Source organism: Hipposideros armiger, unplaced genomic scaffold (assembly GCF_001890085.2).
Source record: "Hipposideros armiger isolate ML-2016 unplaced genomic scaffold, ASM189008v1 scaffold_91, whole genome shotgun sequence".
Taxonomy (NCBI): Eukaryota; Metazoa; Chordata; class Mammalia; order Chiroptera; family Hipposideridae; genus Hipposideros; species Hipposideros armiger.
In genome coordinates this window covers 1585559-1599712 of record NW_017731441.1, presented here as the reverse complement: position 1 = coordinate 1599712, position 14154 = coordinate 1585559, and the positions used below count along the sequence as shown (strand labels likewise).

The window sequence follows — 14154 nt, the reverse complement described above, 5'->3', positions numbered from 1 at the left end:
CTAGGCCCCATCTGCCAAGTGTAAATCAGGTTCCTCGGCTACACACTTTTAGAAATCTGTTCCTTGCTCTCACAGTATGTATATCATTTTGAAAAACAATTAGTTCACATAATTACCTCAATGTTATTCTCCCCCATTAGACAGTATCCAGGTCTATTTTTCCTGATGATTACATCTCCAGTGCCTAACACAATTCCTGAAACATAGTAGGTACCCAATAAAGATTAGATGAAAAAATAAATAGATGAGCTCTCTGGCATAAATCTAAGTATCTAAGTATACTATTTACCTTTGTACATTAAAATTCTATACACGCTTTCTGGATTCACAATTGGGTTCAAAAGTAAGGGACTGGCAGTGAAATGAATTAAAGCCCCATTACATACGACAAAACTTAATTATACGCAGGGTGAATACTGTCACATAACTCATATTGAGATATAATTGATGTACAATAAAGTGCTCGTAATTTAAGTGTACAATTTGATAAGTTTTGACATGTGAACACTTGTGAAACCATCACCAGAATCAAGATGACAAACACACCCATCTCCCCCAAAGGTCTCCCTGTGCCGTAAGCAAGTGCTGATCTACTTTCTGTCATTGTAGATTACACTGCATTTTCTACAATTTTATGTAAGTAGAATCATATAGCATGTACTTTTTTGTCTAGCTTCTTCTACTCTGCATAATTTTCATCCATTTCCTTTTATTGTGAAGTAGTGTTCCATGGATATACCATACTTTATCCCTTTCCCATTTGGAAAACATCTGGGTTGTGTCCAGATTGTGGCTATGAAAAACAAAGCTGCTATGAACATTTGTGCAAAAGGCTTAGTTTGGACATGTCCTTTCCATTTTCTTGGGTAAATACCTAGAAATGCAATGGCTAGATCATTTGGTAGATGTATGTTTAATATTTTAAGAAAATGACTCACTGGTTTCTAAAGCAGTTGTACAATTTTATATCCCATCAGCAGCGGATGAGATTTCCAGCTCCCCACATCCTCACCAGCATGCAGTCTTTTAAGTTTTAGCTGTTCTAATAGGTGCACAGTGGTATCACATTGTGGTTTTAATTTACATTTCCCTAACGACTAACAATGTTGAGTATCTTTCCATGTGCTCTGCGTATCTGTATCTTCTTTGGTGAAATGTCTGCTCAAACCATTTGTCCATTTTTTAAATTGGGTTGTTTCTTTATTATTGAATCTTGAGATTCCTTATATATTCCAGATACAAGTCCTTAATTGTTTGGTAGAATTCACCAGTGAGGCCATCTGACCTGCAATTTTCTTTATGAGAAGCTTTTTAACCACAAATTTAAATTCTGTAATAGATAGAAGGCTATTAAGGTCATCCATTTCTTCTTGAATGAGCTTCGGTAGTCTGTGTCTTCCATGAAAACTGTACACTTCATCTAAATTATAGAATTTATTGGTATAAAAATGTTCATAATATACCACTACTATCCTTTTAATATCTGTAGAGTCTATAGTGATTCCTCATATTGGTCATTTGTGTCTTCTCTCCTTTTTTCCTGATCAGTCTAAGAGGTTTACCAATTTTACGATTCTTCTCAAAGACCCAACAGAAAATTACTAGAAAAAATCAACAAAGCCAATTGTTGATTTTCTCTAGTAATATTTTTTTCTACTTCACTGATTCCTATTCTGTTCTTCTTTATTATTCTCTTTTATTACATACTTGGGGTTGAATTTGCCCTTATTTTTCTAGCTTCTTAAGGTGAAAGCCCCATTACAGACAATAAAAGACTTAATTATATGCAGGGTGAGTACTCTCTCACTCCCAGAACATTATTTTATCAATTCATAAACAGCATGCTTAAGACTCACACCCAACAAAATACCGTTACTGTTATTTATTTGAAGAGCCACCCTTAGATTGTTGACATGGCAGTTACTCGGATTCAATCTAAGTAAATGCACTTTGTTGGAGGTACAATAAAAGAATTCTTCGACTTCTCCATTTGTCTTCAGTTGATAACGTCTGCAAAACACTCAATTCCAGTCTCTTGTTACTTAAAAGTAAGGCTTCTATGGTACTTTCTAGAAGTTTAACCTTTGCCACAAGTCTGTCAAGAATTTGGCCACATTCTATTTATAGAGCTTGTTTTCAAAAGAAACAAAAATGCATTAACAAATAGGAAAACTATGACCAGAAAATTTCATGTTTCCATGAGAAGAAATCTGTTACCAGCATCAATGTTTTGCAAGATTCACTGTACAAACACAGGTCTTGAGCAAGGCAATTTCTTCAGCTCCTCACAGAAAAGATGACAATAAAGTTACTAGAGAAATGAAGGCCTGCAATAAGATTCCATGTGTTCTGATGGTCTCTTCCTCCTCCTGGGAGCCAACAGCAGACACAATTAGCACCAGGATGATTCTTCTGAAACCTCTCATTTTCCATCAAAATCACAACACTCTTCCTTAAAGTGAATGACAAAGTTATAATCTTTTGGCATGTGTTCAGAAAGCAATAAGCTTCTTCAGAAAAATCTGTACTCCTGACAAAAGACTTCTGAATAAATTTGCTAACTGCAGATGGATACTTAAAAATCTCTTATGAACTTGAACTACTTTAAGGACAGGAAATAGATGGAAAAGCATCTTCTTAAGCATAAGATCTTAGTAGTGAGACACTCAGAACTGAGGGAGAAAGGCCATCCCAGGCCAGGGTATTTGTAAATAACCCAAAACTTGACCGTTTTAAGGAAGGTGTTGCTAACAAAAATCATACTGCCAGAACAAGACTTCAATGCAAGAAACTGTGCAAATTCAAAGCAAACTTGAAACTGTGGATTCCCGTTTTAGACTAAAGCAATTTAACATAAACTGGAAGAGGCTTAAATTCCTTCTACATACACTTTTTTTTTTTGGTTATGAATTACATAAGCTTCTTTGGAGAAAAGAAAGTATTATCAGCTCCTTAAAAAAAAAAAGCTATTCCAAGTGTAATAATAACAAAGTTATATACAAAATTCCACTTCTATTCTCCATCCTTGTATCCATTATCTATTGCCACAGTGGAGCTACCTAACAAACAGCCACAGAGCCTCAGCGGCAGGCTGAAGTAAGCATCTATCTTTGTGCATGAGGGTACAGGTTTTCTGGGCAGTCCTTCTGGTCTCTATTGGGCTTGCTCATGCAGTGGGCAACTCTGGTTCAGTGGCAGCCCTGCCATCTTGGCTGGGGTCGGGGTTGGTGGACTGTAGGTGAGTCCCAGAGGCCTCAGCAGGGACGACTGAGCTCTCTGCCATGTGGTCTTGAATCCTTTAGTGTCCAGGCCCTGGGCCTGTCCTCGGGGTGGAGGTCTAGCTGAGAGAGTTCGGAAACAGACAAGGCCCCTTCAGGCCTGGGCTAGGAACTAGCACTTCTGCCACATTCCATTGGCCAGCTCTGATTCAAGAAGTGAAAAAACAGACTCCACCTCTGGATGGAAGGAGCTGCAATGTCACCCTACAAGGGGCAAAGCTGCAGGAGGGGTGGTGAATTCAGGCCACTTCTACCACAGCCCTCCGCTAATGTGCTTTGTGCCCTAGGAGGCTGACCTCTATGAAGGCTCACCTCTCTGCATCACTACCCCAGAGCCATCCCCCAGCACAGTCCTGGAGACATGCTTCATTTAGACTGCAGTGTGAATGGCTCCCTACATTGTGCACTGCACAACTTACACAACCATATGCAACTGCCTCAGTTAACCCATCTGTAAAATTACGAGTTTGGACTGGATGACCTCTTGAGAATTCCTTCTCACTGAGAATTCACAAATCCTTACACTTAAGACCCTATGGTTTCTCTTATAACCTGCCTGAAAAGGTGACCTAGAACACATACATGTGTATTCATGCGCTTCTGTGTGTGATGTACGTAATATATTAGCATGCATGTAAAATGAACCCAGTAAGTACATATGTGTTTCTGTGCATATGATGTGTACACTAGCATGCACATAGTAGGAACCAAATAAATGTATTAATTAGATTTAAATAATTTAAACAAATGTGTTGGAAATGTATCGTCACACATCCTATGTAAACATCCTCGCCCCTTCTGCCTGGCCTTTAGACTACAGCAGACTCAGCACTAGCCTGCAGAAACAGAGCTGAGGATTACCAGTTTGGTTCATAAATCTTAAGAATTCAGAGCTAAAGTTAGAAATATAAAAACACCAGAAAATAAATTCTCCTAACTTGGTAGAACTGGTGGAGGGAAAAGTCAGAAGTTGTACATGGAACACAGGGCCCACGGACAGCCCCAACTCCTCAGACACAGGCTGGCCAGGCCCTCACTGCCCATCTGTGACTCCTGGCCCTTCTCAAGCATGAAACTCTATATACATGAAACCTGAGACCCTCCCCCCACCCTCCAAGGCTGGCCCTCTGGCCCCTCTGAGCCAGCAGCTGTGTGCGCTCAGCAGCTGCGTGGGGACCTGGCACTAAACAGAGGACGCTGGAAGCCAAATTCAGTGGTACTACCAACCCAGACAATGGTGGTCTGTCAGAGTGGGAAGGGAGGGGCCACCAGCCCCCTAAAGTGGCAAGAATCTGCACTGCTGTTAAAATAAAGAAGTATTCCTGGGTTTGGGGGGCCTTGAGGTTCAAATCCTATTTAGATTTTCCCTGGACATGACAGGGAAAGTTTTCAGTGTCAATCCATAAAATAATAGTAACTGCCATGTACTGAGGACCTACTTTGTGCCCAGCACTGCACAAAACCCCTCACATCTACTCATCTACCCTCATAATGACCCTATTGCCCCAATAGGCCATCCCCTCCAGGCAGGTATCGTTAATATCATTTGTAGGAGGAGAAAATTGAGACTCAGAGAAGTTAGGCAGGTTTCCCGAGGTCACACCGCAAATGGATGACTCTAGAGCACATACTAGGACCACATCATCTTATAGTGGCTTCAAGAGGGACCAGTAGGTCTTGGGGACCACTGAACCTCCCAAACTCTGGTGTTGTCCAGGGGAAAGTTGACTCCCAGAGGGATAGTGTGCCTCTGCTGCCTTCCACTGACAGTGACAGATGCATGGGCGACTCCAGCTGCCATATGACTGCAATCCAAACGGCTAGAGATGCCCCCACCAAACAAGAACAGCTCTCCCACCACCTTTCCTGTGGCCCCCAGGCCCTTCAGTTNGTCTCCCCCAGGGCAATGACTTCTATTAGGTTGGTGCAAAAGTAATTGCAGTTTTTGCATTGTTGAAATTTGCCTTTGATATTGGAATACGTTCTTAAATAAATGTGGTTATGTTATACATCCTTTTAATGTGAATTTCCTGCTTTATATTTTTTTGCTAATGATTTATTATTTGCTGTTTATTTTATATGTATTTTAGACTATGGAAATGATTTTAGACAAAAAGCAAATTCGAGCCATTTCCTTATGCGAGTTCAGAATGGGCTGTAAAGCAGCAAAACAACTCGCAACATCGACAACGCATTTGGCCCACAAACTGCTAACAAATGTACAGTGCAGTGGTGGTTCAGGAAGTTTTGCAAAGGAGATGAGAACCTTGAAGATGAGGAGTGTAGTGTCCAGCCATTGGAAGTTGACAACAACCAATTGAGAGCAATTATCAAAGCTGATCCTCTTACAACTATACAAGAACTTGCTGAAGAACTCAATGTCGACCATTCTACGGTCATTTGGCATTTGAAGCAAATTGGAAAGGTGAAAAAGCTCGATAAGTGGGTGCCTCATGAGCTAACTGCAAATCAAAAAAAATCATCATTTTTAAGTGTCATCTTTTCTTATTCTATGCAACAACAACAAACCATTTCTCAATCAGATTGTGATGTGCGATGAAAGGTGGGTTTTATACAACTGGCGATGACCAGCTCAGTGGTTGAACCTAGAAGAAGCTCCAAAGCACTTTCCAAAACCAAACTTGCACCAAAAAAAGGTCATGGTCACTGTTTGGTGGTCTGCTGCCGGTCTGATCCACTACAGCTTTCTGAATCCTGGTGAAACCATTACATCTGAGAAGTATGCTCAGCAAATCGATGAGATGCACCAAAAAAATATGCAACACCTGCAGCTGGCATTGGTCAACAGAAAGGTCCCAATTAATTCTCCACGACAATGCCCAACCTCACATCATACAACCAGTGCTTCAAAAGCTGAACGAATTGGGCTATGAAGTTTTGCCTCATCCACCATATTCACCTGACCTCTCACCAATCAACTACCACTTCTTCAAGCATCTCAACAACTTTTTGCAGGGAAAACACTTCCACGCCCAGCAGAATGCAGAAAATGCTTTCCAAGAGTTCATCAAATCCCAAAGGACGGATTTTTATGCTACAGGAAAAACCAAACTTTTTTCTCAGCAAAAATGTGTTGATTGTAATGGTTCCTATTTTAATTAACAAAGATGTGTTTGAGCCTCGTTATAATGATTTAAAAGTCACAGCCCGAAACCGCAATTACTTTTGCACCAACCTAATAATACAGCAGAACCAAAAGTTGCAGAGCAGGAGGTACAAATACCCTAAGTGGATCACTGGGAGTGATGNTGAATTATATTATATTACAGTATGTTATTTTAAATCTTGATATAGGTGGACACCCAGTAAACTGAGTCAGACAGCCCAGGAACCACAGTGAGTGTTATCAGACGCCAGAGCTAGAACTCAATTAAAGTCCTTGGGGACGTCCTTTCGTGGGAATGAATGAGAACACTCAAAGTGAGCTTTCCTGAGGCCATACTCCCAAGAACGGTGCTCCCTATATGTCCTCTTTCCAGTTGTCTCTGAGTTCTTGTCCAGCCAGGGAGGAGCACTGCTCACACCAACAGCTGCCTGCCCCCACCTCCTGACAGTCTTCACTGAACCCCCTCCCACCTTGGGATCCCTGCTGACCAGCAGTCTATGCTGCACAATCTAGCCCTGGACACTGCTCTGTCCACTGTGGTCCCTCACGTTGTCAGTCTGGCTTCCTGACCTGCCTTGTAATTCCTGAAGGCAGTAACTACCTATCTACCCCTGATTTAGTGCAGGTGAGGCAGCCAGCAGGCGCTACACTAGAGGCAGTTTTGTCATCACCTGAAAGGTCTCAGGCTCTGGCAGCAGGCTGACCTGGGTTGGAATCCTCCACTTCCATGTTCCAGCTGGGTGACCTGGGCACAGCAAACTGCTGTGCCACAGTGTCCTCCTCTGTGAAATGGGTGTGACACGAGATAACATGGCGACAGCAGTTTAGCATGGTGCCTGCAACTCAAGGTACACATTTTTTTCTGCCTTTAAGAGAGATCTAGATAAAGGCAGGCAGTACTTAAAGAAATGAGAAGGCCATGATGGGTGTTACTTCTATTAATAGAATGAGGTCCCGGGATAGCACACACACGGGATTCCTCCAGAGTTCACAGAGGCAGCTGCCTCTGATGAAGGCCATCTTGTGATCCTCTCCCCCAGCACCCTGCAAACCCAAGTCAGTTGTGCGTGTATCTGTGTGAGTGTGCAAATGTGTGTGCATGCGTGATGCCAGCATAAACACTACAGCATGTCTAGTGTAGCTCTCAGGAAATCACTTTAGGCATTCCCGACTTAAATTGAATTTAGTTTTGTTTGCTTTATTTTGAATGAGCCAGCACATGCAGTTACAGCTGCCCTCCTCTCTGGGTCTAAAACCCAAAACAAGAATCAGCTGGGGTGCAGGGTTGAGCTAGTACTTTAAAGTCACGTGCTTCAAAAGCAGATGTTTATTACTGCAAAATTAAACATTTTGAAACCTTAGGTAGTTTCATTAGAAGCAACTTGATATAACCAATAACTCAGTTTGCAAGGTTTAAAGAAGTCGCCTTAAAAACACAGTAGGAAATAACATGTTTTAGAACTAGAACTTTATGAGTACTTTATCAGCCAATCAACAAGGATTTATGAACAGCTACAGGGCACAAGTCTTCCAAATCTGAGTGAGACACTCACCACCACACCACACCGCCATCACTGACCACATCCTTAGAGCAAAGGAAACTAGAAAAAGGCAAATTTCTCACAGTGGGCACTTAAAATTGTTGTCCAGCAGCTAATGAAACTTCATTTCTATTCCCACTCCATCCCCAACCCTCCCCAGAATCCTAGGACTGATCAGAAAGTGAACTGTGAATCAATCAGGAAACAGTATTGTCTTTTTCCTATGCTGTATCAGAATGTGGAAGATCACCTACGGCGGCCAGGTCAGTTTGGGGAAATGCAAACCATATTCTAACCCATGTGTCAGAAAAGTCCCCAGAGCCTGGGCAGCTCAAATGCAGTCTCCTTGGACTGCTTAATTCCTCTGTTCTTTTCATCTACACCTGACTTTAAGACTTTTGATTTCCTTCTGCTTCATATGGTTCTTGTTTTTATATAGTTATGTTTTCTCCTATAAAAAACCCCCTAAGAACCCATTGTTTGGTCTTTTTATCTCCCAAAGCACCTGGCACTTGAAGGTAGGCAAGTACTTAATAAATTGACTTGGTTAAAATTTATTATACAACCTGTTATAGGATGAGTTGTGTCTCCCAAAAAGATATGTTGGAATCCTAACCCCCAAAACTTAAGAATGCAATCCTATTTGGAAACAAGATCATTGCACATATAATTAGTTAAGATGAGGTCATACTGGGGTAGGGTGGGTCTAATCCAATGACTTGGTGTCTTATAAAAGAGGGAGGTTTGGACACAGAGAAGACACCACAGGGGAACACTGGAGCTGTGCTGACACAAGCCAAGGAACCACTAGAAACCTTGAGAGGCCTGGAGAGATCCTCCCCTAGCACCTGCAGAGAGAGCACGGCCCTGCCCACACCTTGATATTGGACATCTGCCTTCAGAACTGTGAGAGAATGAAGTTCTGTTGTTTAAACTACCGAGTCTGTGGTACGGCAGTCCCAGGACACTAATACACAGCCCAACACCTTAAACCAGTTTAAACTCATGCACACCTGCACACCCAGGACATCTAGCAAGACCAGAAAGGTAGCATCTGACTTTCAATTACATTCCACAAAAGTTGATTGATGGAGTGTCTCCTGTGCAGCACTTTATGGATTACTGTGTGTTCTGTTATCCTGGGCATAGAGAGAAAGAACCAGGTTCTCTGCATTTTCATGTTGACTCAAGCAACTTCATCCACTGCATTTACAAGTAAAATTAAAGCAGCACTTCAAGACTTCCATTATTTTCATGTATTTTGTTAATCTTATAATACAGTAAGTCCCCGACTTACAAACGAGTTCCGTTCAGAGAGAACGTTCGTAAGTTGGATTCATTCATAAGTTCGAGAAAGTGAGTCTTATCCACCTTTGACACAAATATACAATGTAAAGCCAATGGTTGAACAATTCATGTTATAAGAACGAGCGACATCTAACATCTTTTCACCTGGGTCCAATCTCTCAATTATTTTCACTTTTACTTCCATGGTTATTGCTTTGCGCTTCCTAGCAGTCCCCTCCACATCACCACTGCTTTTCTTCTTGCTTCCGGACATCCTGTGCTCTGATTGAGCACTGTACTACTGCACACTATCCCACTGTACAGTAAGCACACGGCAGTACAACTGTGACAATGTCCGGCAGACACGTGAGCTACTTCGATTTGTTCACATCTACGAATGTTCATAATGCGAGGTCCGTTCATATCTGTGAAAGTTCGCAACTCGAATGTTCGTAAGTCGGGGACTTACTATAATGTTCCATCCTCTAAAACTTCTGTATCTCGACTTCACTCCCAGTGATTAAACAGTCTAGGGATGTTTAAAGTGTTAACGCATCAGTGCTAACAGGGCTCACTGGATCCTATGGTCTTTGTGTGTGTTTCCATCACACGAGCAATGAGGGAAGCAAATAGCGCAGGTCAGCAAAACATCTGGCCATTACCAGAGAAAAGTCCAAGTATAAGATCATCATACATGAAATTTGGGAAACCTTGTAATCCACACTTCTCTCTCCCCTCAACGGAAAACATATCATCGGCAATAATGAAACGTGTTTCTTTTCTGATCTGCTCATGTCAAGTTTATAGTCCCCTCTTTTCCCTGTCCAACTTTCCACCTTAAAGAAAAGCAGAACTATTGGGTTGTCGGGAAAGTCATGATGCATTTTTGCAACGAAAAACACAGAAAAAATACTTCATGACTTTTCCGAGTACCCAATATATAAAGGAGAACCTGAACAGAAAACTTTTTGAAAATGAGAACAATCTGAACTGAAATGAATGTCCTCTCAGTTCTCCACCCTTACACTGGCTCTAAAATAGAACAAATGAGCATAATGCAAGAAACATATTAGGGCATGTTTTCTTAATAAAAGCCATATGGGAAATCTGAGCCACCCCAAAACTTTTCTTAATTATGCACTATCCCCAGTCTAATGGTTCAAAATTTTAAATTATGAATTTGCAAATGTTAAGTTGCAGGCTGCTTACACCCCATTCACCAGTTGTCAGTGTGTTCATATGGCAAACAAGGAGTAGTTAAGATCCTTTCAATTCCATATGAATATTCAGCTCAGTTTCCAAATGTTCCTTTTTAAGGAAAAACGTCCTCAGACTAACATTCCCACATTCCAGTGAAAGCTGTTCCGCGTGTGTGCTTTGTGGCACACATTATTTGCTGTGCATGCAAACATCCAAAAGCTCGAATAAATAACTCTTCTTAGGAAATGGAAAAAGCTCATGAAACTTCTAAAACCCAAGGTTTTCAGAGGCAGAGAAAATGGCTAATATTTTACTCCAAAAGCCTACCTTTGAACCACAGAGAATTAGTAGCTGACTATAATTTGCTATTTAGATGTTAAACTTTCATTGTGATAGACTCAGTCTAAAACAAACCAATTGGGGCCTAGGGGAAATAAAGGGATAGCGTCAATAGAAGAAATTTCCAAATGACCATAGTTTTAGAATATGTTGGGTTTTCTTCAAGCTAAACATTTTATTCATTCCTCTCTTTGTTGTTTTAGAGATGAAAGGCATGCTACAGTGTTCTAAGAAAATCTTCCTAGAATTTAAAAGAAAATGATTATTTAAGACTGCCAATCAATAATAATGTAGTTAATATGCCAAATAACATGCATTGATAGTGGCATGTTTTTATCTAGACAGCATATGAAGTTTCACTCTTAGAATGGAACGGTATTTTATGTAAGCCTATTTTGATAAACTTAGCATGCATTTTCAATGCTTTTCAACATCTGTCTTTCATTACCAGAGATTCTGATATCCAGATGACAACAAAGTCTTTTGAGTGCCTTGAAAGTTAGATCCTGCTCCTTAGTCCTGTCTTAAATCATAATTTTATTGTGACATCAGGTTCATTTACAAGCAACATTTTTATTTCCAGGACAGGCAGGAAGTTATTCGCCCCAAAATGCAGATTATGTTTTCATAAATATGTTCCAAGTAAGAAAAATAACTAAAACTAGTACGTATACAAAATTCCTATTAATAAAATCTTTTCTGACCTTTAAAATGTAGCACCAGGACATGTGCAAACTTATAAGATTAAACAGTTTACTTTTTAAAGTCACCTAACATTTTTATTAGCCAATTTTTATTGTGCACTGGGGCCAATATTCCCATTTAAAAAATGAAATCGTTTTCCCTAATCAAGGTGTACTTTAATTTCTACATTTAACACCTTTTAAGTAATCGTTGACCTTAAGATTATGTATTGGAAGAAAAATGGGATAAGATTGTAGTATTTGTGAAATATAGAGAACGTATCCTTCTTAAAAGCGCTTCTCTCCCTTCGCCCCTGCTTTGTCAGCTGTGGGAGAGGAAAGCAAACTTTAATCACTCACAGAGATGCGGGTCAAGGTTCACACTCCAGCCCCGGGGAAACCACCAGTCACGAAGAAGAGAAGCAGGGTCTGTAGGGCTAGGGATTCTGTTCAAAATCAGATAGGAACCTGAAAATGGAATCTACAATTTTAAACCAGCTTGAAGAATGCCAGGGCTTTCCAACCCCGCATTTGCAATCCTCTGGGCTTGGAGACGTGAGGGATTCTTTCGTGGGGAGGGCAGTAAATCATTTCACAACCCAGCCCTGAGCTCTTTATGAATGCATCTTTTTAAAATGCATAGCAATTGGTCAATTAAACGAAGGGCGAAACTCTCATACAATACCACCAACAAAAGGTATTCAAACAAAGCCTCCGAGGAAGCTGTGCGCGGTGCTGGAGCACGGTTTTCTGGCCGGGTCACGAAGGGGGGGCGACTCCACCTTAGGGCAGAACAGAGCGCTCTCCTTCGCTCCGGGCCTCACCGGGGTCGTTCCCCTAGAACGCAGCCCCGGCCCCCTCCCCAGTCCGCACCGCACACAATGGCGCCCCGAGCTCCCGCCACTGGGTCCTCGCGCCGCCAGCGCGCCCCTCGCGCGAGCCACGTTCCCGGGTCTGCGCACAAAGGAGACGCGTGGGCTTCTCCGCGCCCCGCGCTCTCCCATCCCCGCGCAGCCACCAGGTGCCGATGCGAGTGACCCCGCGCCCGCGCGTCTCCGCGCATCCCGGGCCGCGGCGCAGGCAAGGCGGGGCGCAAGGCCTCCCACCTCCCGCGGATCCCACCGCCGGGGCCTGTCTGCCGTGGGGGCGCGGGCCAGGGGGCACTCACTTTCTCGATGGTCCCGGGCAGCAGGCGCTCCAGCAGCCTGCAAAGGACCACCCCATCCTTCAGAGACGCCTGCAGGAAGCCCTCCGGGTCCGAGATGGTTTTCTTGGGTGACTCCAGCACCCCCAAGGTAATGAGCCACGTAACGGTCTGCTCGGCGGAATTCATAGCGGCGGCGCGCCCGGCCTCCCCGCGCCGCGAGCTCGACTCCGCGCGGTTCACCTCGGAGCGGCCGCGGCCGGGCCGGTTGCGCTCACCGCCCCCTCCTCCTGCTCGCCCATGGAGAGGCCGGCGACGGCGATTGGCTCGGGCGGCGCCGCGGTCCGGCCGGCTCGCGCTCCCTCGCGTGCGTCCTGGCCGACTGTCAAGTGCCTTTTCATTACATGCACATGAACCTGCGGCGGCCGCCCGGCGCCGCCCCCGCCGCCGCCTCCCGGCTCCCAGCCGCTGCCGCCGATGACATCACTGCGAAAAGAAGAAAAGACGCCGTGCTGAAACGGCCCGGCCCCCCGGTCGTACACGCACCCCCGCGCTCGGTCCCCGCGGCGGTGCTCCCTCCACCCCCCGGGCCCGGCAGTGCGCGCGTGTCCGCACCTGCGCGCCTGGCAGTGGACACCCGCCCCAAGGGCCTGGTGACCTCCAGGAGGCGACAGCCCGCCTGCCAGAGACGGCTCGCCGGGACTCCCAACCCGCGGGCGGCGTGCGCTCTTAACCGTTTGCGCCCTGCGGGCCCCATGCGCAGCCCCCTCCAGACGTGAGAACCCAGAAAGGCTCCTCATTGCCCTGTGCCTTCCGCCGCCCTCTCCCTTCCTGGAAGGTCTCGGAAACATTTATATTCTTAATTCGTGAATGTTTAAATTATTAAATGCTTCCCAGAATGCTCTTTTTATTTTTGCCAGTTTTATTTCAAGGGGGGAGAGGGGGTGCTGAAAACGCGACGTTTGCTTCTCTCTGCCACCTTGCAAGCCAATAATTACAGAACACAAATGATAATTAAATCTGTAACCAGATGGGTCTAATTTGAGGAGGAATTGATTTTCCAGGCGCTGCTGAGATCCTTGGGGGGGGCGTGGATGCCCCAATCTGCGTGGCCGGTGTCACGCGTGCCCCCTGCTGGGAGGCATGCTCCTGCGCAAGTGACCTCACCTGCCGCGAGGCAGCCGGCCCCACTCTCCAGAACCAGAAAGAAACCTCGGAGCAGCTCCACTTTAAATTGATGGTGATGTTTCAAACACTGGTAAGAAGGTCAAGAAAACAGCAGAGCCTAAACTGTGTCTGTACAGATGATGTGGAAGGAAGGACTGTGCGAACAGCTCAGTCCAAACAGGCCACTTGGCCAGGTCACACTTGGGCAAGAGATGCAGTAAAGACATGCAGGGCTGGACCTAAAGAACTAAGACAACCAAATGATGCACAATGAACAAGCTTTTTCAAACAACCAAGGACACTGACACATGTATATGCTAACCAAGGAAGAGAACCTCTTCTTAAAAGAAGCATGGCGTGAAGGTGTATATGTATGTCCATTTTCTCC

The 14154-nt window shown here is 44.0% G+C and overlaps 1 protein-coding gene across 9 annotated transcripts in view; it reads right to left on the bottom strand.

Annotated features, from left to right (window-relative positions):
* The window catches only part of ARHGEF7 (Rho guanine nucleotide exchange factor 7), a 133852-nt gene extending 120885 nt beyond the window's left edge, over window positions 1-12967 (bottom strand). For all 9 annotated transcript variants that reach the window (XR_002124319.1, XM_019644783.1, XM_019644781.1 and 6 more), the window contains exon 1: window positions 12624-12967. Coding sequence is in view for 8 of the 9 variants with exons in the window: in XM_019644783.1 (XP_019500328.1) it covers window positions 12624-12788 (165 nt within the window). In the remaining variant the exon portion in view is untranslated. The remainder of the gene's footprint in view (window positions 1-12623) is intronic.
* Window positions 12968-14154: the final 1187 nt, after the last annotated feature.